The following is a 27326-nucleotide window of genomic DNA, read 5'->3' on the forward strand; positions in this document are numbered from 1 at the left end:
CCATTTAACGACGAATTTGCATAGCGATCCGTTTTTTGGGATCGCTAATGCGATCGCATACCGATGGTTCCAATGGGCAAAATTCGCTTTGCAACGATCGGTAAGCGTTTCGCTTACCGATCTTCAAATTGCGATGTCGGGGAACAGCTGATCGGCGGTTCCAAAATGGCCACCGTAAAACCCAAAATGGCCGCGTGCAGTGTTTTCGCGCCCTGCCCTCGCTTACCGAGGGCGCGAAAATGCCTGCGCTATGGAGGAACATCACTGAACGGTGAGTTTGGGGCCCATTGGAACGCATTAAACGAAGTTTAATGCGTTCCAATGGGTTTTTCTATTCCGTTTAGCGATGTTTCCGAATAGCAATGGTTAATCCGGAACGGATTAACCATCACTATGCGGGGCACCACTGTACATTTTAAACAAACTTGGGATGTAGTTTACTAGGACTTCAGTGATATACAGTACTAGAAATTCGTCAGACACACCCCTATGATTGTTGGGTCATAGAAAAGTGTGAACCTCCTTCTCTCTGGGCGTAGCAAGAGAGAGGTGCTGTGGCAGTTCTGTCTTGGCCACCGGGAGCAATCTCTTCCAGAGTTGCTGTTCCACTACTAAGCAGTATGGACACTATCAGATCATAAGAAGAAGAGGGCAAACATCACCAAAAAGAAATGAGAAAAAGATGAAACTGCTATGCATGCAACTCCGTACATATACTAATTTCTATATACAAATTCAAAATTACAAGTTATTTTGATAAACTAAGCAGTATTACAATGTTTTTCCCAGAGGGGGAAAGTCTGTGACCCAGGTGACTTCTGTGCCTCCTAAGTTGATCATCTGGGTTCTTACTGTGGATGGACATCTTCAAGGTCCCTGATCTCCCTCCTTGTCCTTAATCAGATTTGGACTGTCAGCTATTCAAACAGAGGAGACCTTCCCAAAGAGAACTGTGACCTGTCTAAAACAAGCCATCTGGCCATCCTAGGAGGAAGAAGAGAAAGGCGATGCTCTGTAGATGTTCCTTCCCTCCCCCCCACACACACACTTTAGATCTTAGCACCATACCTCCTAGTCTTGATGAAAGTGGCTCTTACTCTTCTTTGGCTCACAAGCTACTAGGAAAATCTAATTAAAATTATGGATCCTTTCCCCAGAAAAATGTGTAGAAACCCATGTAGCCCATCCATGGATCCTGTGCCAGACATTGGCCAAAATAAATCACACTAGAACAAGCCCATTGAATCAATGGGGACTTAGTGAGTCTCCTCCACAGGTTCCACTGATTGAAATGGGAGTATTCTAGTGGTGACTTACTTGAGCATACGGTAGTATGTTGCAGTTAACGTGAGTCAACTCCTACATAAGTTCCCACTGGAATCAAGGGAACCTATGGAGGAATTGAGTCATTATATCCTTATTAACTAAATGGGTCTACTTTAGTGTGATTTACTACACTAACCAAGAGGATTTGGCCCACAGCAACTGCTAAAAAGAAACTTTGTTTCAAGCAAGCAATGTGAGAGTTTGTGGGGGAATAATCACAAGGTAATTTGTAGCCTTTTGGCCTCAAGAGCCAGGGTGTAGAAATTCCAAATCTTGCCACAGAGACAGAAGGGGCTCAGCCTTACAAAAAGAACTGATCGTCTCTCTCAGATATGTAACATTAATTTCTGGATAATTTTTTCTGCACAATCCATGAAGAGAGTGTGCTTAGAGCCCGAGGAAATGGCTTTCATCTACGAAAGCTTGCTGTTTGTTTAATTTTTTAGTGGTCCAATAAAAGGTAGAGTCTAGTCTTGCATTTGCACACAGAAGATAGCTAACTTTAACACTTATATATATTTAAAGTGTATTAATTTTTGTGTGAGAAAAAAATGAAAACAGTTAAAATCATAATTTTGATACAAAAAAGAAATAAAGACAATAACATAAGGACATTTCAAACAAAAGAAAATGACATTTTCATGTTCAGAAGTTGCCGGATGTATTGGCTAAAATCCAGCAGTAAGCAGCAACTACAGCAGGCCAGTTGAATCAGTGGGGATCTGATAAATCAACTTCTCTCTAAGTTCCGTTCATTCAATGGGCCTACTCCAGTTGCAACTTACTACTGAATTTCAGCCATTATGTATCTTTTAAAAATCTGTTACGTACCTCATCTTGCAAAGTTTTATGTCACTTTTCTGTAACAATTGCTGGACTGTGACACAGCTAAAATTAAAAATCAATATATCACACAATGCCTCTAATCAATTCTTTTTGTTTGGTTTATTGTGCCTTGTGAAATAGCACCAGTTATGTCAACATCCTCTTCCCCAGGTTTAATTAATTGGTGCATGCTGGCAAGCAGTGCCCTCCTTTTCCCACAGACATCATTGTTGTCAAAGAAAAGTGAACCTTCATGATGAAATCATACTCAGAATGACCTTTTGCTCAAATTGAACTCACTCACTGCCAATGAACACTGATTCTGTGGGACTACAGTGGTGCCTCGCTTGACGATGTTAATTTGTTCCAGCGAATCACTGTAGAGCGAAAACGTCGTCAAACGAAATAAAAAAACCCATTGAAACACATTGAAAATCGTTCAATGCGTTCCAATGGGCTGAATACCTGCTCGTCCAGTGAAGATCCTCCATACGGTGGCCATTTTTGGTGCCTGTAAAGTGAGGAATCCATCCTAGAAAACAGCGGGGGCCATTTTCTTCAGCCGGTGGCCATTTTGAAACCTGACAATCAGCTGTTTGTTGATCATCATAAAGTGAAAATCGGTTCCTGAAGCAGGGAACCAATCATCGCACAGTGAAAAAACCCCATTTAAAACATCATTTTGCAATCGCAAAAGTGATCACAAAAACATCATCGTGAAGTGGATTTGTTGTTATACGGGGTAATCGTCCAGCGGGGCACGACTGTATTTTGATTATTCTCAGTCCCTCCTCTTCCCTCTATTTCCTAATGCCAGTGCTCTTACATCTACAAGCCATGCTACTTGGTCATAATAGGAATAGCAATACAACACATCCTATGTGATACTACACTAGGTTGGGGAAAGGAGGTATTAGAAAAAGGGCACAGAATTTCCTTTTCTAATCTCCAGTCTGTCGGCCAAACTACAGGATATGCTACTGTGATGGTTGCCCCACGTCACTCCATCACTCCCAGTTCTCATTTGCATGAGCCTATGAGAAGAGTGGAGTGGTGGAGTCAGCGGATATAAGGAGGCTTGGCAGAAGAGAGAAAGAAGCAGAGAGAGAGAGAGAGAGAGAGATCTTCAGGGAGATAGTGAGAAGAAATAATAATAGAAATAAGCTGGTCAAGATAAACAGATAGAGCAGGTGGTGAAGGTGGCAAGATATATGATATTTGCATGATTATATTGTATGCATTGAATAAAGAACATCTGTGATTATAATTAAAGTTAATACCTTTCAATAAATCAGTTCTGTTGGCAGCAACCTGACAAGTGTCTGACTAAAGTTCATTATTGATTGTGGATAAAGGAAATCCACTGGTGGCAGTGAGAAAAAAGGGGGAACCTTCCAATTGTTATCTGCTGGTGAGAAGACATAACGTGAGCCCTTTGTCTGAGGAAACAAGCAGGGGTTAGGTTGTAAATGTCACAGCTACCTTTACAATCAAAAGGTAATGAAACATTATTCCTCCAGAGACAAATTCCTTCAAAGCTACCATGCCTGTGCAATTACACTTGCAAAATTTACCTTCCACATTCAAAATAAAAGAAAACTAATTTTCAATGTGCTGGCCTGGGGAAACTTGGGTTAGGATAAATGTCTTTTTACTTCTAACAAGAATCCCACTTCCAATACAGTACTGACAGTATTGTTTAGCATGAGCCCGGTGAGAGACAGACAGAGAGAGAAAACAAATAGCAGAAGTGATTAATTGTGACTTGCATTTTTTTGTTTCCTTGGCCCTCCCACATTCAAAATGGTTTATCTACTGAAAAATGATAGATAAGCCGCTTCTCATTTGATTATGCTTTGCATGTCTGGGCTACACCACACTGAGTTTTACATTATGCCATTTATAGGCTTTACCCCAGCCTCCTTCCATTAATCTACGTAATTTTTCCACTGCCCACACTCACAAAGACAAATGATCACTGGGGAATGGACTAATGCAGTCCATTCCACTCCTTGTGCTAACTATATTAACAATCTATTTTATTTTTGTACTGAGAATTACTTTTAATACCTTGCCTTTTGTCCCATCTTTTGACCAAAATCTCCCTAACTAAGCCCCCTTCAAATGCCTTGATATGATGATATACAGTATTTGTGAGGATTTTCATTGGCCTTAAGCAAAAATGTTAGAATAATCTCAAAACTGCAGACCTGAATGGACCCTATACCTCACTGAGTCCAGCCCATCAGGAAGTCACAGTGGGAAATTGAACTCCCAACCTCTGGTAGAGACCTAAACCACCGAGCCATCTTGCAGTTCATCCACCAGAAGCCTTTTGGATGTAGACATAATTGTCTCCATTTGCCTTAAGCAAGAATTCTTTGAATGGTATCTGAAGCAAGACAAATGAAGGGCACCCTGGTCTTAGAGGAGTTCACAAATAACACAGCAGGGGAACAAATGCAACCACAGACCTCTCTTCTACACTACAGAGAGCATCCAACCTTAGTGCTTAGTCTCATATCCGTACTATAATGGGCATCATGATGAAAAGAGGTAAAGATATTTTACAGCAGTTGCTTTTGGTCCCCCTACCTCATCTTCACAATTAAGGTGATGCTATCAATGGATGTTTGTGTATATGTTTCTGGGTTTAAGGCACATCTGGAATCATGACACTAAAGGTGTACATGGATGTAGGCATATAGCTCGCATTTGGAACTGCTAATGGCACAGACTTGTGTAAGCTATTTCCCCACAATTACATGGTATATGGGAAACAGAGTTCCAGCCTGGCCCCAATCTGTGCCCAACTGGACTTTTTTTGGTCTAGATGAAGAGCTACTGCTTTTACCAGCTGGATTGGAGCAATTTACTAACAGACAGAAGAGTCACTTTAAGGAAGATTGCTCCTGGCAAAACGATCCTTTCCAATGCAATCAGACATGTGCCTTTCCTGACTTCTGATCGCACTCTGACTCCCCTCCCCACTGCTATTCTGTCTTGTTTCTGCATGAGCCTTAAGCAGAAAATATTTATAGGAAAGCATACCCATAGATTTTAAAGGGTGTTGTGTTAAGATTTGCATATATTTGGGGAAAGAGGGGGGGATAACCACATAAAGACGTCAGCAAAGCTTACCTTTCCAGGGATAGTTCAGTGGTTTTATTGATTGCACAAAGATGTAGCTACAATGTTGGCCAATCAAGACAGATGTGCTAGTGACACACCCTTATCCATAATGAAACCACAGTTTTCTATTAGTTAAAAGTTCTGGCTCTAGATTTCTATGAAAGTAGGACAACCGGTGGAAACATCAATAGCTTGAGAGCATTTCAGGTCCATTGTCATCTTGAACAAAATACACATCCGACTGAATAATTGTCCAGCCATGTGGAATTGTATGAAACGTCTACAACTTGACAGCTCTCCCTTTCCTCTCTCATTTATATTTCTAAAAGTCAACGAAACTGACTTCCTCGTTGTCTGGTTTAAGATATGTGAACCATTGACCCATAGAATTATAAGCCCAAATTCCAATTGTGTCATTTGGAAAAGAGAGAGAAAATGTGTAAAAGAGAGAGAGAGAGAGAAGGGAAATGCAGAAATGTTGGGGTTAGCAAGTTATTTCTTGCCACTGCTTTTATTTTTGAGGAGCAGGAAAGGGAGGAATTGAAGAGAGAGGAGTTGACAATACAATACAAAGTGGTTTTTGTGGTGATAGAAGAACATGGGGCTTCCTCTTCTCAGAGAGTTCCCTGAATATGTGTGTTGGGAGGCTCACATTCCACGTTCAAAACCTGCTTCATTTAAATCCCCACAATTCAATTCTGAACAAGGTTTAGTTTAACTCTTGCTCCAGACCGGTCTAGTCTGCTAAACTATACAAACAATGGCAACATATACGGTAGATCAGAAAAGTACTGTGCAGCCCTGCCCTATACTCCCTTTCCCTTACTTAAAGCAAGTTAATAAATTACATATTTGTAATATTTTACAAAGTAAAGTGCTTCTTTCACTGTGTCAGTAATCCTTTCAACAATTCTGTAAGAAATCATACCCACCTTGTGTTTGGTGTGAGGCTAACAGCCAGTGCATTATCTAAGCTCGTATAGTAGGTTTATGGCTGGAATGAGATTTGCAACAAGAATTTCTTGGCATCACAGCTCTGCGGCACTTTGTTCTAGAGTCTTAAGTCAGACTTTTGAAGTGTCCCTTTGTTTGCTGTTGGTAATAATTGTTTAACCATCTTCAACCTTGGCAGTAGATGTGTTTCACCTGTTTCTACCAGCAGGGACTGCCTCTTCTGTGATGTTTGTCAAAGAAGAGCATTGGTATGGCTTCCCACCCAGATCTCTGCTGCATTGTAGAGCAAGATGGGGACTGCACATCACCCATGATGAAAAGGCAGGGTGTTCTTGCTGCTTCAGTTTTGGAAATGTTAACAAACACCATTTTTATAGTTCCCTAAGGATTGCATTGGGAACAAAGTAGGACATGTGCTGACATTCATCCTTCAGTAGAAATTTTTTTTTCCTGTAGTTAAGGTTTTGGCAATTTTATTTGGTAAAATGCACTGTGACACGTCGTCTAGTCGTTTAGTCATGTCCGACTCTTCATGACCCCCATGAACCAGAGCACGCCAGGCCCTCCTATCTTCCACTGCTTCCCGGAGTTGGGTCAAATTCATGTTGGTTGCTTCGATGACACTGTCCAACCATCTCATCCTCTGTCGTCCCCTTCTCCTCTTGCCTTCCCACTTTCCCAACATCAGGGTCTTTTCCAAGGAGTCTTCTCTTCTCATGAGATGGCCAAAGTATTGGAGCCTCAGTTTCAGGATCTGTCCTTCCAGTGAGCACTCAGGGTTGATTTCTTTCAGAATTCATAGGTTTGTTCTCCTTGCAGTCCAGGGGGACTCTCAAGAGTCTCTCATCTTTCACCCTCATTATGATGTTCCTTAATTCCTCCTAACTGTCTGCCATCAGTGTGGTATCATCTGCATATCAGAGGTTGTTGATATTTCTTCCAGCAATCTTAATTCCAGTTTGGGATTCCTCCAGTCCGGCCTTTTGCATGATGTATTCTGCATATAATTTAAATAAGCTGGGGGACAATATACAGCCTTGTCATACTCCTTTCCCAATTTTGAACCAATCAGTTTTCCATATACTGTACAGTTCTAACTGTTGCTTCCTGTCCCACGTATAGGTTTCTCAGGAGATAGATAAGGTGATCAGGCACTCCCATTTCTTTAAGGACTTGCCATAGTTTGCTGTGGTCCACACAGTCAAAGGCTTTTGCATAGTCAATGAAGCAGAAGTAGATATTTTTCTGGAACTCTCTGGCTTGCTCCATAATCCAGTGCATGTTACCAATTTGGTCTCTAGTTCCTCTGCCCCTTCGAAATCCAGCTTGTACTTCTGGGAGTTCTCAGTCCACATACTGCTGAAGCCTACCTTGTAGGATTTTGAGCATAACCTTGCTAGCGTGTGAAATGAGTGCAATTGTACGGTAGTGGGGCTACCTTTGATGCTGCTGTGGAAATTACAGGTGGTGCAGAATGCTGCGGCCAGATTACTCAGTGGAGTGAGAAGATACCACCATATTTCACCCACTCTGGCCGCATTGCATTGGCTGCCCATCCGATTCCGCATCGACTTCAAAGTGTTGATGCTTACTTATAAAGCCCTAAACGGTTTAGGGCCTCGATACTTGGCAGAACGCCTACTCCCACCAAGATCTACCCATGTCACTCATGCGAGCCAGGAGGTGAGGCTGAGGAGCCTAACACCGAGAGAGGCCCGGAAGGAAAAGACAAGAAATAGGGCCTTCTCGGCGGTGGTTCCTTGCCTCTGGAACAACTTACCTCCTGAGATTCGCGGGGCTCCCTCGCTGGGTACCTTTAAGAAGCAATTAAAAACTTGGATGTTTTGGCAGGCCTTCCCATCACATAACTCATGACCTCTTTCTCTCCCCCTTACTGTTCTATGTTTTGTGTTTTGTGTATTGTAATGTAGTGTAGTGTTTTTATGATTTAGAACTGTTTACTACATTTTTACTGTATCATTTTAAGATTATTAGCGGCCTAGAGTGGTCCTTGCTCGATCAGATAGGCGGGATATAAAATAAATAAATAAATAAAGTTGGAGCATTCTTTGGCACTGCCCTTCTTGGGGATTGAGATGTAGACTGATCTTTTCCACTCCTCTGGCCACTGTTGAGTTTTCCAAACTTGCTGGCATATTGAATGTAGCACCTTTGTAGCACCTTAATAGTATCATCTTTTAAGATTTTAAATAGTTCAACTGGAATGCCATCACCTCCACTGGCCTTGTTGTTAGCCAGGCTTTCTAAGGCCCACTTGACTTAACTCTCCAGGATGTCTGGCTCAAGGTCAGCAACCATATTATCTGGGTTGTCCGGGATGTCCAAATCTTTCTGGTATAATTCCTCTGTATATTCTTGCCACCTCTTCTCGATGTCTTCTACTTCTGTTAGGTCCCTCCCATTTTTATCCTTTATCATGTCCATCTTTGCACAGAATGTTCCTCTAATATCTCCAATTTTCCTGAACAGATCTCTGTTTTTTCCTTTTCTATTATTTTCCTCTATTTCTTTGCATTGTTCATTTAAGAAGGCCCTCTTGTCTCTCCTTGCTATTCTTTGGAAGTCTGCATTCAATTTTCTGTAACTTTCCCTATCTCCCTTGCATTTTGTTTCCCTTCTTTTCTCTGCTATTTCTAAGGCTGTGACACACCTGGCCCCAAATCAAATAATCAACACAATTAAACTTTGGGGGCGCTGCAATATTTAGGGTTTGGGGGTACTTCCAGAGAAGTCTTTTTATTGTACAGTTTTCTTGCCACAGTGGATCCCAACCTTGGGTCCCCAGATGTTCTTGGACTAGAACTCCCAGAAATCCTGGCCAGCACAGCAACTGGTGAAGGCTTCTGGGACCTAAAGTTCAAGAACATCTGGGAACCTAAGGTTGGGAACCATCAACCTACCTCATTCATTGATTTATGGGATGTGGAGGGGTAGTCCAGGTGCTGTCATCTTTGGGAGTTGGAAAAATTACTTTTTTGGACTATGTCTCCTAATATCTCTCAGGCAGCATGAGCACTGGTTCTAGGACAATAGTCCCAACCTTGGGTAACCCAGATGTTCTTGGTTTGCAGCTCCCAGAAGCCTTCATCACTAGCTGCACTGGCCAGAGTTTCTGGGAGTTCTAGTTCAAGAATACCTGGGAACCCAAGGTTGGGAACCATTGCTCTAGGAGCTATAGTATTTTTAAAAAATGCCAAGCTTTCATAATCTCTCCTTTTAACCCAACCACATTGCACCACTATTCTTTTCCTCTTTTTTTGCACAACCACAAAAAAGGGTTCTCCCATTAAAGAATGAAAGAGTAACAGCTTCAGAGTGTCTGTCTAGAAACACCCCCATTTATTTTACTTACCAAGGTTTATTTCTCTTCTGGTCCTAACTTTGGAGGTGTTTGAAGGCATTTGGGATAAAACTTGAAGGTGAATTCTTCCCTGAGGCCATCTTTGCTTTCCATTGGCTTTGTGGTTCAACAAAGGTTGACAGGAGGGTGTTTTGACACAAGAGAAATGAATCAGTTCTGCTTCATGATTGCACCAAGCCTACCGTTGGGTTCGTCTTTAAACAAATGACTAATCGCCCAGGAATAGAACAACATCACCTTGGGAACAATCTATGAGTGTTCTCCAGCTCATGAGAATTGCCAGCCACAGTTAAATGACTGGATGGCAAGAGCAGTAATCTAAGAGGAGCTTTTGAAAATACTGGCATTGACGCACACAGCACCAGAAACAATTTGTTGGTGAGAACACTCATCTAATGGTGTTTTTCCAAAGTGCTCTGTAACACAGAGATGTCTAACATGCAACACGTTTTCACTTCATTTCACTGAGTTCATTCCTCTCTGTTGTGATGTCTTTTCCTGTGTTCTAGGCTTGCAGGCAGGATAAAGGAAACCTCTTGATCTGCCTGACCTGCCGACACACTCACCACCAAAATGGCGGAAGATGCTGACATGCGCAATGAGTTGGAAGAAATGCAGCAGCGTGCTGACCAGATGACTGATGAGGTGAGGGAAGAGGGACCAAAACTATAACAAGCATCTGCTGTCTTGCCCAAAAGCTCAAATCCCCACCACCACCACCCAGAAACATTTAAGACTCATGTCCTACTTCCTGAGCCTCTCCATTTCTGATCCTTAGATCAGGAGAGGCTGGACCTGTGAGCTTTTCCATGACAAGCAGGCACTTATCCGCTGAACTACAGCACAAAAAAATAAAGATATGGTTGAAAATTTAAAAATAAAAATCCCAAGTTTCACTATAGCCTTTCCCATAGAACAGTGAAACAGAGAAGGGTAGTACTGAAAGTCTTTGGCTTCTGCCTAGTTACGGCTGCTTTCCAAGCTGCCCGATGTAATAGGGATTGTATCAGAAGGTCATAAAATTGGAGAAGGCTGTTCTAGGTTGACCACAAACTGACAGTCAGTTATAGCTATGTAACTAGCACTGCTTGTGGGCTTCCCATAGGCATTTGGTTGGCCATTCGTTACAGAAACAAATTGCTGGACTAGATAGGCTTTTGATCTGATCTCCATGGCTCTTCTTAATATTCTTATCTAGTTGTACATTATAACTGGGGAGCCTCTGGACCTCCAGATGTTGTTAAATTCTAGTCAGCACTAATTATTATGTCCAGTGATCAGAAACAATAGGAGTTGTTAGTCCAGCAATGATTGGACAGCCAGAGTTGCTCCATTCCCAATACAGTATAGGTCTATCTATTTATCTGTTTATCATCATACTCCTTTTTAAAGCCATCTTGACCACTGTTCTGGGTGAAATATGGACTTTCTAAATAAATAAGGATATACTGAACTATTTTACTAAAGGCTTGTTGCTTCTTATAAGAGTTTTGCCTGTGCAGTACCACCACCTAGAGCAGCTCCATAGTAAATGGTACCAGCATTGTTCTCTGTGGCCACTAACAATATTGCTGTGTCCCACCGCCTTCACTCACAAGCACTGTGAATTTGGCACTGCAATATTCTTCTGCTTCCCACACTTAAAGCTTAGATAAGAACCGTGTCCTTGTCAACCTGAGGAAGCTATAGTTGATTCTGGAAAACCAACCAGGTGTTTTAAGAATAAGTGATAGGATACAGAACCAAGTCTACCATCTTGGATTGCATAGTCTCAGGCTTAGCGGAAAGTGGGATAGGATTGCGTTTCTGACTGCATGTGATGCAATCAAGTTTACCAAATGTAACTTTCTTTTCCCTTTGTTTTTCCTTTTGTTTCCCCCTCTTCTCAGTCACTCGAAAGCACTCGTCGTATGCTGCAGCTTGTTGAAGAGGTAAGGGGTTCATGGCTTAGCAGGAAAGCTTTTCTGGGGCATGTAGTGGCTTTCAGGACAGAATCCGCCCTTCTTGAAGTCCATGAAGCTAAATACTAGAAACCTTACTAACTGCCTCAGTGGGATTGTTGGATCTACGAGACAGTCTTTCCTAACACAGGGCATAATTTGGTATTTCTCATTCTGTGAGTATACACAACGTTGTCAAAGGTTTTCTGGTAACATGCGTACTAACCTCACACGGTGAAAAACAGCTTTGAGCTGCTACTTGACAGTATACTAGCAGCAGTATACATAATGCAAGAAATGACATTCCTATATATTATGTGCCTTTGTACCTATCATCATGGTAAGTTAAGCAAAAAAACTATATGCTTGACAAATGAACATAAGAAACCACCTTAACTTATTTCACTGTGTTGGTCTGTTACAACTGTTCTGGGCTCGGCGACAAATAATTATGAATGGCATACTAGTCCACAATATGAAAGGTCAAATGTAAAAGATTGCAGGGTGGATCCAAATACCGTCATTCTTAGAGTGCATTGATTGAAATAATGACTAAACTATACCTTCCTGATTTCAAGTATGAGTAAGGCAGGATCCACTCCATTGAAATGAAGTAGCTTTCTACTCTAACTCCAATGATAAAAAGCCAGCCTACAATAAGGTGTTGTACGCTGATTCCTATACGCCAGATATCATGTTAGGAGCACCTTTAATAGAGAGAAATGATGCAATGATGGTGTGGCTATTGAGAATTCCTCCATTATAAATCAATTAGGGCATAATTGATTTGACACTCCGTTGACATGGTCGCTGACTTCCTACTCAACTTGTATTGAGTAGCTAATTTGTAGCTAATGTAAAAATGTCACTATGAAACTCAAAGAAGCAAACTTCTAAGGACTGGATCCAGGTTTAGGTGTGTACAGCAGGGCTGGCAGAAGCAAGCTCCCTTACACCATTCTCTCATAGCACACCCCCTTCCCCTCTGAAAATGCTAGACAGAGGATTCACATTTCAAACTCTCAGGAAAAGTAGTATTTTTGAGCATGGTGAGATGAAACATTCCTTACCTTGAGAATTCACACATTTGTGACGCTTATAGGATGTTTTGGAGAACTCATATTGTGACTGCTGCCACCCCTGCCCCGGATAGGGGTGGGCCAAGTGGGCTTCCTTGACCATAAGCCCCATGAAGTCCACTCTTGTTGCTGCTGAAATTCTTCTTTGTCAGGGTAGAAGAACGGGGTGTGAGGGTTCCTGAAGATGAATGGCTGTATTGTGTAGAATAGCCATTCTCAATGGGGGCCATGTGGCTCCCCGGGGGGGGGGGCTGGCACATTTGAAGGGAACCACAGACTGGAAACAATTCTTCACACACACCCTTATAAAGTTTGTTGTGTGACCTATACAGTCCTGATTCAGGCTGTATTTTTTTTTTTCATATTGTCTTTGGGAATGGCTGGTCTTGAAGACTGTGATGGGGAAAGCTCCCTGAGGAGCAGACTGCTTGCTTCATCACAGGTTCATGCAAGGGAGCACTAGCAGGCCTTTCTCCCTTGCAAAATGTATGATCAAAATGGAATTCCCCATTCAAAGAGAATTTTGAATGGAGAATTCCATTTTGATCCTGCATTTTGCAGGACCACCATTTTATTTCACTTTCCAGACCTTTTCCGACATGGAGCAGTTCTTAGACATGAAGCCTTTACAGCCCCCTGGCCCATAGTTCTTGCACTGCAGACTGAACTTGGAACTTTATAGTTGTTGTGGTTTTTTCGGGCCCTTTAGTCGTGTTCTGAAGGTTGTTCTTCCTGACGTTTTGCCAGTCTCTGTGGCTGGCGTCTTCAGAGGACTCTGAAGAGGCCGGCCACAGAGACTGGCGAAACATCAGGAAGAATAACCTTCAGAACACGGCCAAAGAGCCCGAAAAACCCACAACAACTATTAGATCCCGGCCATGAAAGCCTTTGCGAATACACTGGAACTTTATGTTTACAAAGCAATCCTTCAACCTCTGTGCTATAGCCTCCTCTCTCTCTTGCAATCTCCAGGGCTTCTGTGCTGTTTACCAACTCCTTTTGTCACGTATCTGTTTCACAGTAAAGGGACAGAAAAAGAAAATGCTTGCATTTGGTTCTACTCCGCTTCGCCTTTGACACCTGTCCACCACACCATACCCACTGATCAGAAACAGTATTTCCAGGATGTGGAAGTCAGAGAAAGACTGAAACAGAGGCAGAGATAATCATGACTTCTTTCCCTTGTCAGAGTTGTTGAATCGTCTGCACAGAAAGTCAACAGGGAGCTATCAAACCACGGCCCTCATCATGCTCTGAGTAAACACAGACAAGAAAAAACTGAAAATAGTTTGATTTAGTTAACCAAGCAGGCTCTTTGCAAACACAAAAAGAAGATAACAAAGGGGCAGATTTTTAAAAAAATACAATTAAACATTGGGCAAAATCAAATTGCAATATAGAAGAAAATGCTACATCAATTAATTATTTGACTAAATAATTAGTAATTTAAATGTTTCTGGGAGATTATACTGACACTGGAGAGAATGAAACATTTCCTCCTTTATGAAAATAAAACATGGGGGCAAATCCCCAGGAAAGGCAGTAAAATTGTTCGTACAGTTTATTAGTGTGACAATAAACCTGAAGTTTGGAAATAGCTTGGAAACCAGCACTGATTAGATGCCTTGTAGCTTCCAGTGAGGCATGGCTGTAGCTTTGTTTAATCGAAATAGGCCAGTTCAGAAACAGTTCAGCTAGTGTTGGTAGCCTATGATTTCGATCCCATGTTTTCCAATGCTATTAGGACTAAGGAGGATTCAGCTCGAAAAATTATACTCTGGTGACTGATCATCAAGCAAAAACAAGCTAATTTTCAATCGATTGAGGATAATCTGAAATCTCACTGAATCAGTTGTATTTTACAACCTGAGGCAGCTCTACTTCTATTTGTGAAAATGTCATCCTGGCTTCTTTGGATGCCCAACACTAGAGAGCCATTCCCACTCAGTGCCAATAGCACTGAACTAGATGGATACGACATAAGGCAGTTGCCTATATTGACAGCTGGAATGGAGCTAACCTGTTTTCGGAGCAGATTTTAATTGCCCGTTGCCTAGACCAGTGGCTTCCAATCTTGGAAGCTGCCCCAGCCCCAGTTACACCCTCCAGATATGACTCATCCACTTTTGCACTCCCACCTGGGGCTCTGCTCTTGCTCTCTGCTCCCTCAGGCTGCCTTGCTCCAGGAAGTCCACGGGAAGGGGGGGGGGGTTTAAAGGTCCAAGACAGGGACAGCCAGAATGTCCTCATCAAAGGTTATCATGGCTAATTTCGATTAAAACTATTAACATTGGAGGTCTGCTTAAAAATACCTCCAATGTGAAATCTAATTTTAAAGCTGTCTCACAATGAAACGAAGCTAAACAAAGCAACTAAAATAAAATAAAATCAGAACATTAAAATAATCCCCATATTTAAAACAAACCTAGAGGATACATTTATACAATTTTTAAAAATAGGCTGAACCAAGTTTTAAAGCCTTCTGGAAGGTTGGCAAAGATGCTGCCAACATCCCTTCTCTTGGTGGGAGACACACAAGACGCCCCTTGATAGAATGTGGAAATTACAGGCAGGTTTGTGTGGAAAGAGGCATTCTTTTAGACATTGTGCCCCCCCCCCCATTATTTAGAGCCAGGGTAGGGGAACTGTGGAGCAAGCCACATTTCACACGTCTCTTTCTGCAACGCCCATAACACTTTCCCCACCCCAGCCCAACACACCCTTCATCTGCATGACGTCGAAGGGCTGTGTTAAATATGAAGTAGGAACACAATTGTTCCTCTCTCCCTTTTTTGAGAGGCTGTCACAGAACAGTGAAATGTCCAATCATTGGCATGAGAAGATAAGCCGCTAGGTGCACTCACTCTGAGCGGAGGCGCCCCTCCCTTCTTTTGGTGGCGATGTCTTTTGGTGTAATGATCCCCTAAATATATCAAGGGAGTAGGAACGAGGAAAGAGCTTTTGCAAAGGACAGTGATGCCTGCTTTGCATATACGTCAGCACCACTAAATCTGGAGCAAATAGTCATTCCCATAAAAATGCTTGACCTCTGGGCCAATTCTAAAGATGAAAACCCTCGCAGAAAAAGGCAGGCCTTCTGGATGAATCTGTTTGGCATTTCACTCTGCTGCTTCAGAGAAGATCAGTTATCGAGGAAAATGCCATGATCTGCTGAGATTAGTTAAGCCTCTACTGAATGTTTGCAAGATTTACACATTGGGGGAGGGGGGAGGAGCAGTGATGAGTGATGTGTACGGGGGAGGGGATGTGATTTCCTCCCCCCTCCCAAATGCCAGTTGAATATTGAGCATGCTTTGGGGTGTATGTGTGTGGGGAAATAATCCTTTTTTGGACTATAACTTCTAAAATACCCCAGCCAACCGCCTCCCCAAATTTTTCCACTCACGTAAGAGTAAGTTCATGAAACTAAGGCGATTTAGAATGGCACTAAATGATTGATTTTGTTGTGGAGCCATTATTTCCCTTGTCAACAGCATGCATCTTTGGCCACATGCCAAGACAAAGGGAAGCAGGGCTCATGCATACAGCAGCTGGCCATCAGGGGGCAGAACTAATGCCTAGGTTCACATGCCCCAACTGAAATGGGCAGCTCTTTCACAAGAGGGAAAATAAAATAATAATAATAATAATAATAATAATAATAATAATAATAATAATAATAATAATAATAATAATAATAATAATAATAATAATAATAGTAGTAGTAGTAGTAGTAGTAGTAGTAGTAGTTATTGTTGCTGTTGTTGCTGTTGTTGTTATTATTATTATTATTATAACAACAGCAACAGCAACAATAACAACAACAACTACTACTACTACTACTATTATTATTATTATTATTATTTAATCATTAATCATTAATCATTAATCATTAATCATTAATCATTAATCATTTACTATTATTATTATTATTATTATTATTATTATTATTATTATTATTATTATTATTATTATTATTATTGCCCCAAATAATAACATTCCCCAAAATGTCTGCAGATGCCCTGGGACTTGGGAACCCTAAGGAAAGAGGCAAGATTTACAAAGTGCTTGAGCTTCCTTGCAGGGGACAAAAGAGTTTGGAAGCTTCTCTCATACTGTATTAGATATATCTGTCTGACTTTGTTGATCTCTTTAGTTATAGACATCTCTGTCAGTCTGTCTCCAGTGTTTATATATTGCAGGTTTAACGTGCCTGAGTTCTGCTGTAGGTAGTGCTCAGGTTGTGGCTTTAAACCCACCAATCCAGATTCATATATAGGAACTGCTAGGAGAATCAGAATGAAGTAGATAGATTTGAGATGGGCAAGATATGATATACAGTGCCTTTCAAATGAATTCATTAACAGATTCCCTTAGCCACTGGGCAGCATCATGGCGTTCACACAGACTGTGCTTCAGTGAAGCAAATGTGTGTCAAGGGAGGAGAACTACGGAAATAAATCACAAGACATGGCGAGGAAATGGTTCTGCAAGCCCTTCTTGTGTCTTCAGGCAACTGACACTTGCTTTTAGTATCTTCTACTGGCTGGCACTGTCAGACTGTCCTGGTAGATTAATGTCCCTGTAGCCTCATTTAGAACAAAATGGCTAAACTACAGCAAATGAAATAAAAGTCATTTAATTGCACACCAATTTCAGAAAATTCAAAACAGGCCTCCATCTGATGTCCACAACCCAATGTGGATTCATGGCAAAAGCAACATTGAAAAACTAATCGAAATAAATTGGTAGCTATGTTCATTTGGCTGATTTGACCCTAGAATTACTTTCTATTTGTTTATTTTGGGAAAAGTTACTTAGAGTTCTTATTCTTTAAACCTAAAAGGAGATGTGGGTTTTTTACTATCTTTTCCAATTCTGAATTTGCCAATTCCTGCAAAGCCTACTTGTAAGATTTTTGATCTGTGCTACCTAGCAGCTCGCGGGAGGGAAAATTGGGCAACATAACCAAAGTCTTCTGAAGACTGATGTCTTCTATTTTGACCAAGCAGCTCAGTCTTCCTTGATTGTTTTTGGTGTGTGTGTTGGGGGGGGGGGAATTTCAACTTCATTGCCCCATCACCATTGGAGAATTCTGTCATAGACACCCCACTGGAGAATTTTCTGCAAAATCCCTCCCCCTTTCCTTTAGTCTCCCATAATTAAGATTAAGAATTTCAGCAGGCCAGCTTTTCTCATTTCCTGTATTAGATCCACTAATCAACATTTGCTAAATCAGCATCTATTCTTTGTTTTTGCTTAGACTGTTCTTTTTTCTTGTCCACATTCCTACCTTTATTGTCTTTCACTCTGAACACCATTTCAGTATCACGCCCCAACAGGAATGGGTACTTAATTTGGGGGTGCTCATACAGTCACTAGGCGCTCAAGTAACCTGAATGGTAAAGAATGCCTGTTACCAGCTTGGTATGACTATTCCTTGATAGAGACAACTTGGATACAGTAATCCATACATTGGTAACTTCGAAATTGGACTATTCTCGTGGTCTTCATGTGGGTCTCACAGGGAGAAGCCTTTAAACCACTCCTTAAATATCCCACATAACTTGCAAACCCTGTGAGGGTAACTAGAAATCTGATGAAACTTGATAACACATACGAATAAACACATACATGGCCATACCCTTGAGCCTGATTCTGAGGCTGCAGATAGCTGCTGGGCAGATTGGCAAAGTTTATATATGGTACACACAGGATTCCTGCATTGAAATATCTGCACTGGTTGCCAAGCAAATACAAATCCTGTGCAAGGGTTTACTTTCGGCTTATACTGTCCTCCAGACTGTCTGAGGGACCATCTCCTCTCGTATAAACTGTGCCAAGCTTTATGTTTTCAGGATCCTAACAATTTTACTTCAACCTAATGTAGTTACTGTGCAGAGAAGGACCTTAACGTTATCTTATTGTGTCCACTGAGCGGAATGGTCTTTCTGATGAAATCAGATGAGGCCCCAATGCTGGATGAGTCCTCTAGATCCACCCAGTTGCCCAGGCATTTAATTCATTGTTAACCTTACCGGATAGTCCTGGTTTTTAATGAATTATTTAGATGAACGGTATCATCTGTATTGTTCTTTAACTCTTGTTTGCGTTGTTACATGCTGGTTTGGAACTTTTCAATGAAAAGCAGTATAAAATGCTATAAAATAAATGCATGACTGTTTGGGTGCCATTCAGGCTGACACTGGATTATCTATAAGTCTGGACATTTCACTCTTAGCCTTGACTAAGCCCTGCCTTTGATGAGAGATCTAGGGATCCATTAGTGTCTCCTAACTTGTCCCTTTTGCCCAGCTAGGATACAAAGGTTCTCCTTCTCCTCCTGTGGATCTTGTTAACTGGGCCTACTTTTGAGTTAGCTGGCTGTCCCGTATATGAGCATTACATTTGAACAGAAGGTGCACATGTCCATTTTATGTAGTTGATTCTTGGACTGGATGCAGAATACTAATGATACTGCTGAAGCTTATGCAGAAAGCCCATATATGCCATTGTGTGGGCACCCAATGGGATATACTTTGTCTGGGTTGGGTTCTGGAGACATCCCCTCACATCACCATAATTTGTATATTAGAACTGTTGGGGGAGGAGGGGAACATATAATCCACACTGAGCCTAGACAACAATTTGTGGAGACTAGGTATCCAACTCAAGACCAACTGGTGTCAGAAGAAGGAAAATATTTTTGTTTGGAAATGTTAATTTCAGACTTTGTCCTGCTGGACATGGGAAACTAACACCCATGTCCAGCAGGACAAAGTCTGAAATTAACATTTCCAAACAAAAATATTTTCCTTCTTCTGACACTAGTTGGTCTTGGCGTTGGATACCTAGGAATTAATCACCTTTCTGTGCATAGCAGCTAGATAAACGATTGCTCAGTCATGGAAAGTGGCTGTAAAAAAATCTTAATCAGCACTTCTTGGAAATGTGGAGTATGGAAATTAGCATCAGTGGAAAAACTCACTGCACACTCGCAATTAAGGCATCAGAATTTTCAACAAAGATTCACTGAGCCGAAACCTGGCTCCTTTTCATTCAGTATTGTAATAATTATGCAGATTCTTTTGGTGATCCCGCAACCTGGTGATCCCCCAAAAGATGCCATGAGGAATGTTAAGTTTTTCTATACATTCTCAAGTATGGATGTAACCACTTCCTGTTGTGTTCCTCACCCCTCGTCATGCCTTTTGCTGTTGATCCTTGATCCTGTTTTCCCCCATATCAAGGACTGCTCGTTCTCTCACTAATTTCTTTCTTTCTTTCTCTATCTCTGTCTCTTTGCTTCATCTTGATATTCTTGCTGGAATGTAGAGCAAAGATGCTGGTATCAGGACTTTGGTTATGTTGGATGAGCAAGGAGGTAAGTTCAGATCATTTACCTAAGAAATTAAAATTATCTTTCGAGGGAAGTGAATCATTAACTGCGGTTATCGATTAAAGATCATAACCAAACCATAAACATGGCCTAAACCTGGTCTTTCATCCCAGCTAGAACAGACCGGTTGAATCCATAGAACTTACAGAAATGTTGATGTGCTGATGTTCCATTAATTCAATGGCTATACTTTAATAGAAACTGACAGATGGATTTGAGCCAAACTTATTTTGTAGAACAGACTCCCTAACCTGCTGGCGAAAGAAGCAATCTGGGTAATAGTTCCAGTTGCACGGCGGCACCTGAAGAACAAACTGCCACAAATATTGCAAACAGATTTCGCTGAAGTGTCGTTACATTGGTAGCGGTCATGCTTTGAGATGTCAAATTAATTAATTCTCTGATCGAAGGATTATTTCTTAAGTGAAAGGTTGGTGATGATTCAGAACTTGGAAAAGCTGTGATCACTGCACTGTGCTCAGGGTCCTTTAACCAAATTTGCATTTGTTTTTAGCAATGTACTGTATATATTGGATAAATGATTTCTCTGTTTCAAAGAAAAATGTGGCACTCCGACATGCGATTGAAAAAGCTGTGTCTCTGCTAGCTTCTGGGATTCTCTTGGTGTTTGTGCAGTGCGCCTAAACCCTCTATGTGTCCACAGATGATCTGATTAAAGAGGCCATTTGTTAACCTTGCCATGTGATCTTTTTTCAGATGACCCTGGCAGCAGAAGTTACTTAAGGTTATGAGGTGTTATATAGCTGAGGACTGACATGGATTATTTGAATGTGCAGATGACCAAGTGTATCACATCTCCCCCCCCCATGTTTTTAGATTTCCTAATTGACTTGTTTAGTTTGATGTGGCATATGACTTGCAAGACAAATGCCTCACGTGTCAGTCTCAGTGTAATTAGCACAGAGCAAGAGTTTACTGTATTTCTGGAATGAAAACAGGAAGCACTACACAGCTATCACAAAGGGCCTCCTCATAGAACCCGTTATTCAAATTCACAGACTCTATAGACATTTGTGGCATTGAAATTTGGAAGGTTGGTGTCATACGGTGAAGGACCAAACGTAGCTGATGCAAGGTGAAGAATTGTTAGTACTAATATTGCACTCTGCTTTTGGTTGCTATTTAAGATATTGGTTTCATGATTGCCACCAAATCTTCCTGTAGTCAGTGAGGACTAGATCCTTGTATACACATCAGAATACCTGTACTTGGCACATCATCTCCCATATAAAACTATGCCTTTAGCCTTAGTCTATTTAAACACGCTTCTTGTCTGCCAAGGCTCTCTTGTGAAGCACAGCCCAGATTCCTTATCAGTCCTATTGATGGGAGCATTTATGAACATTTATGAATGGCATCAAATGTTTTGCCATGCCCAGCATATTTAGTTATCCTCTGGATTATAAATGTTGCAGTGGGCAGTGCCTGAGTGGGTAACTGGAGTGGATAATATGGCTGATTATCCCTTTTGAGTACAACTAAGTTAAATAGCTAAGGGAGAATGCAGTATGCAGTCCAATCATAAACGTGTTTACTCAGAAGTAAATCCCATTGCTTTCAATAAGTCTAACTCCAAAATAAATGGGCATTGGATTGCAGTTGTGGAACACAGTCTGATGCATGTTTACTCAGATGTAAGTCCCTGTAGGGGACAAATTGATTTTACCTTCTAGTAATTGTGTTTAGGATTGCACCCTAAGCTAACAAAGCAAGGAGAGGTGATTTAATCAACATGCCAAGATTAGGGTGATTATATCCTATTGACCTAAGGCAGGGCAGGAGTCCAAATTTTACTCAATCCAAGCCCTTTGAGCGCATTGGGATTTGGACAGGACTGCCACTTTTGGCTGTGCCTCATGAATATACAACGTGGCCATGGCTTTTACAAGGACCTAACTGGAAACAAGTTTCCCCAGCACTGAGTCCTGGGAATTTTTTTCCCAGTGCCAGTGATGTCATTGCAAGATGCAAGGAACGACAATATGTACTTGTGTCACCATGTGTGTGTGAAGAGTGTAGTCCTCATCACTGAGTAACCCCAAGTAAGCATATATACAACTTAGAGTGGTGCTTAAGAACCCACATCAGAGAGAGCAATTTTCCAGGCATGACTGAGGTATACCCACCTTCCTCTTTAAAAACTAATTAGCTGTGCTGTTAGGCATTCTACCCACTCATCCCTTCCTCTCCTGGCAATTATCCCTGAGCTGGCAGTGCAAGTGTTGAAACAGAAGCTGCTACTGCTCCAAAGCCGCCTGAACATCGCCCTGAGCTGAAGTTTATCTTCCCAGGTCGGCTAACAAAAACCTGGCTTCTGGGAAGATCTGTGCTGATAATTGGAAACTGGTGTACAGCACAAAGAACTATGCTAGATCTGATCTCAATCATTTCAGCCATTTCCCCCACCCGAAGAATCTGTTTCCTTTTTTTCCCCCAGGAAAACATGCTTGACTGTCCCCCAGTCTCCCTCCTCCACCAGCTTCCTGATGCATTCCAAATGTTTAAGACTATAACTAACCAGCATAACCAACAGGAGTCAGAATCCGAGAAATTTGGAGGATGCCAGAGTCAGGGAAGCTGCCTTATATTTTTTCCCCCAGATGTAAAAACAAAGCAAAAACGTACTGCTTTTATATCGCCTCATAACACTTAAACCACTCTCCAGGTGGTTTATAATTAATTAAGCAAGTTACATCATTTCCCACCCCCCCAACCCCCAGCAAGCTGTGTAATTAATTTACTGACCTTGGAAGGATGGAAGGCTGATTGAACCTCAAGCCAGCTACCTGGGATTGTAAACCAGGTTGTGAACAGAGTTTTGGCTGCAGTGCAGCAGTTTAAGCACTGCGCCACAAGGTTTATTTTGTAGACTGTAACAGATCTGGAACTAGTTTCTGTTTCTTTCAGTTTTCCCACTCCTGTTTGCTCCTCATTGCCTGCCAGACAAAGATTTGGAGAAGGACAATTTAAGAAGTCAATAAACAAACTTCAATTCCACCAACACCTCTCTTTTTCTCCCCAGCATTTTCCCATTTCACTTCAGGGACTGGCCTTTTATTTGATGTTTATGACTCATGCTGTCTTCTTCCTATTCATGTATGTAAATATGTAAGTGGTATTCTTTTGGTTCCAGTGAAGAAAATGAAACAGAACCTGCTTCCATAGTCTAATGCTTCTTTCCCCTTCATTTGTTTTTCTCTTTATAGCTGGGATTAGTCTTTCCTGCTTGATTAAAATGCTTCCTGTCTATCTGTTCATCATATTAAGTTAGAAAATTCATGTAGAGGTGAATAACTGGTGATGTCCTGGTGAAGTGAAAGGGTTTATGACAGTACAAAACTATTGACAAGCAGTGGCTTAAATGACAGTCCTATGCATGCTTAACCAGATGTAGGACCCACTGAACTGTGTTTTCTCCTATGTAGATATGTATAGGATTGCACTGCTAGGTAGCAGCCCTATGTGTACTTAACTGGGAGTTAGTATTATTGATACAATGGGGCTTCCTTCAAAATAAAAATGTGTTGGATAGTCCTGGATGATTTTTAGTGCTTATCTTACTCCATACTGCTATTATGAAAGATTTTGGATAACTTTTGCTTATGCTGTAATAATAATCACTAATTTCATGATATGAAATGATTCTCAGCTCCTTGTTAATATGTGGGTCATGGTGATGCATAATCAAGGACCATACGTTTTGCGTTCATGAAAGCCACGTATTATTTGCATATAAACCCTCTGTAGTGGGCTTGATGCTTATGTTATGTTCTAATGCAAATCAGGTGTAACTTCATTAAAGTGAAAGGAATTACATTGACCCTAATAATGTCCTGGAAGCCATGGAATCACCAGGTAAGCAATAAAACCATTACTTTACAGTAGAAAAGAAAGCCCAACAGCTTGCTGTATTAATATATTCGTAGATGTAGATACACATGCATACATATTTTCCATCTGTTCTAAATGCCTCTGAGTCTATGGCAGTCTATCCATCTGCTTCTTTGGACATGAAACTGGGTCCTGTGATTATTATAATTCCTTCTACTTCACTGGGGTTACTCCTGGCATATAACAATGTCACTGACAGAGGAATAAGACCCATGGTCTTCTCTTCTTTAGAGATGGACCACGGCCAAAAATTCAGATCTGAAGAGCCTCAGTCTTTGAAAAAGTTTGTATCTGGACATGGATTTTAACTCAACTACTCATATCCATTCTTAATACCATTATTAACTGTGCACTCTCTCACCAACTCTCAGAATCAAACCAATTACATTTCCAACCATCATCAAAATCAAAGACATTTGTTAAGTGGAAGTACTGTAGATATTTTCCATAGAAAGCAATCATTTAAATATGTTATTAGTGTACATAAATACATACAAGGTAATAACCCCATTTTTTCTTTCTCTTGGATGTCACTGATGTCTTAGTAACTGGGTGTATTGTAGTATGTTTCTGGACTCTGAGGTATTTGATGGCTCCACCACCATTTACATTTTTTGTTCCAATTAACAGACACCAAACCATTCCTCCTTTCTTTTTCTCTGTACGTGAATGTGTGTGTGTGTTTTCCCATCTTAGTACAAGGACTTGTTCTTCAGCTTCTAGAGTCACTTCCATCTTTGCTTCAATGCATCAGTTGCAATTAATGCATTGAAATGCTACCATGACAATTCAGTTCCTGCATCCATCATTTTTTTTTCACATTTTGTTGACGACAAACAACTTACAGCAACAACCAAAAAATTACAATTCATTCCATACTGTCATCCCTTTGTCCTGACCAGAACAACTCGATCGTGTTGAAGAAGGCATGAACCATATCAACCAAGACATGAAGGAGGCCGAGAAAAATTTAAAAGATTTAGGGAAATGCTGTGGCCTTTTCATATGTCCTTGTAACAAGTAGGTACTGGGTACCAGCTCTGCTCTGTAGTGTCCAGTTCTTTGTCACAAGTGAATGTCTGAAGTTCTTTTTTTTTCTGTCTTTTTTTTTCCTTTGTCCCTTTCCATCCGCTTCATACTGTGGGGATAAATTACTTGTGTTTAATCAGAACAACTGGAACGCATCGAAGAGGGAATGGACCAAATCAATAAGGACATGAAAGAAGCAGAAAAGAATTTGACGGACCTAGGAAAATTCTGTGGTCTTTGTGCCTGTCCATGTAACAAGTAGGTGCTGCCTGCCTGCCTGCCTAACTACTTGAGCACCCAAGGCTGATCTCAAATAAATCACAAAGCCTTGTGATGTTCATCCTTGCTGAAGGCACCTGGGCAGGATGAGCATGTGGCATGCAGAGAGAACAATTCTAGTTCCAATGCGTTCATCTCATAGTGTAGACCAGAGGTTCCCAAACTTGTTTGGCCAACAAACTACTCTTCCCAGCTGCCTTTAACATTCCTCCAAGGAGACCCTCTACTTCCATCTGTCAGTATTCAAAATTCCCAAATACAGGGGAAACAATGTTGGGGCAGCAGCCTTGTCTACTCCCCATTTTAGAACCGGAAACTAATTGCCTGGAAACTTGAATACTGGCATTGGGGTGTGTGGCTTCTCATTAGACCCAGCAGAGAAGAGGAAGTGGCATTTCTCCTGTCACTTCCCCACTGTGGATGGGTTCTTTTGTGACATGGAGAGCTAGGTAAGGCTGGGATGAACATGGATTCATTAATTATTTGCAAAATGCTTATTATCATCTCAAGAGATCAACAGTGGCTTGTGGGTTTGCAGTTTGGAAACCACTGGTGTAGACAACAGCGGGATTACTGTAGATGCATTAAAATCAGGCATACCACAGTGAAATCTTCACTGTGAACATTTTTTTAATGATGAATATTTCAACATTTTATAATGTGTGTACAGCACAGCATCAATTATCTAAGTGGCCAAATTATATCAAGTCTATACTTTCCATTTCTGAATACTTTCCCCTCAAAAGAGCATTAAAAGAAAATACTGTGTTGCCCATGACATGTGGCCCAAAATGCACAAAGTGGTAATCTGGAACAAAGCAATGTCACTATTGCTATTTCTGAGTACAGTTTTTTACACAAGGTCTGGAAACTTGACATGGTTTCCTTGTTTGAATCCCAAGCTGTGTGGAATTTAAACACTGGCAGGAAAACTGGAACAAATCACTCTGCAAATGGTTGTTCCCTAATTGGGTAGTGTACACCAAGCAGAAATGTTGAAATGTGCTGAGTTTGCTTGCATGCAATGAAAATGAAAATGCATAAAGATACTGCATAAAATGTGACATGTGACTTTTGCAGTGAGGTTATAGACCTGGAAGGACGAGCTTTCTGAGGAGTATAAGAGCTCTCATGCACTGAATTATTGCATGAATGGGTGACTTAAGACTACATTTGTAATTAGGCAGCCCTAAATTTCTGTGTATTGGCAATCCTTTCTATGTTAGCATTCTCATTCTGCAAATCTAACCTTATAGTCATCTACTCAATTGTGAGAAATTATTTCCTCAAACAGGCTCTTCCTGTTTCCTCATTCTATTATGTGGGGACATTAATGTTTCCAAAAAGCAAAGTGTGCTGTTTATATACCACCCCATAGCATTGAAAGTGATTTCTGGGCAGTTTACAATCTAGTTATGGAGGCTACACATTGCACGCACACACACACCAATGAGGAGGGTACTCAGTTTACTGACCTCGGAAGAATGAAAGGCTAAATCAACCATGAGCCAGCTACCTGAGCTTGTCGGGATCGAACTTAGATTGTGATCAGAGTCTTCACTGCAGTACTACAGTTTAACCACTGTGCTGTGAGGCTTTTCAACGTTACTATACTTCTTGTATTGCTTTGCAAGACAAGCTCCGTCCTTCAAAGCTATTCTATGTGGAGCAGCAAAAAACTGTTCAGCTGTCTGGCAGGTATGAAAGAGCTTTCTGAATCTGTGCAGTTTTTTTCTTCCAAAATACATTTCAGACCAAGGGCACAATGCTCTCATAGTAAATCAGAGCTACCAGCACATGGAGCACTTATTTTAACACAGATGTCACCCTGAGGAAGAAGAGTGCACTTGAGCATTGCTGCCACAGACCTGTAGAGGCAAGAGAAAATGGAATTAGTGGTATTCATTGGAAAGAGAGGAAACAAAGACTGCTACTGAACTTAGTAAGGATTTCTAAGCGATGTGCTGCAGCCAATTTGTAAAGATTTTTCGGATCAATTTGTAATTTTCTAAAGATACAAAATGGCGTAGTTCACCAGTGGCTCTACCACCAAACAGGGACAGAGTACT

At 41.2% G+C, this 27326-nt stretch overlaps 1 protein-coding gene across 4 annotated transcripts in view; it reads left to right on the forward strand.

The window, feature by feature from the left end:
* Positions 1-27326, forward strand: part of SNAP25 (synaptosome associated protein 25) — a 76211-nt gene that overhangs the window by 39417 nt on the left and 9468 nt on the right. For 2 of the 4 annotated variants that reach the window (XM_020806845.3, XM_020806846.3), the window contains exons 2-5: positions 10129-10264; positions 11509-11550; positions 19974-20022; positions 25119-25236. In XM_020806845.3, the coding sequence (XP_020662504.1) occupies positions 10193-10264; positions 11509-11550; positions 19974-20022; positions 25119-25236 (281 nt within the window). In that variant the 5' untranslated portion in view covers positions 10129-10192. Of the gene's footprint in view, positions 1-10128; positions 10265-11508; positions 11551-19973; positions 20023-24851; positions 24970-25118; positions 25237-27326 lie in introns of all 4 variants that reach the window. The other 2 variants (XM_020806847.3, XM_078389255.1) reach the window with 1 other exon arrangement.

Source organism: Pogona vitticeps, chromosome 1, assembly GCF_051106095.1.
Source record: "Pogona vitticeps strain Pit_001003342236 chromosome 1, PviZW2.1, whole genome shotgun sequence".
Lineage (NCBI taxonomy): Eukaryota > Metazoa > Chordata > Lepidosauria > Squamata > Agamidae > Pogona > Pogona vitticeps.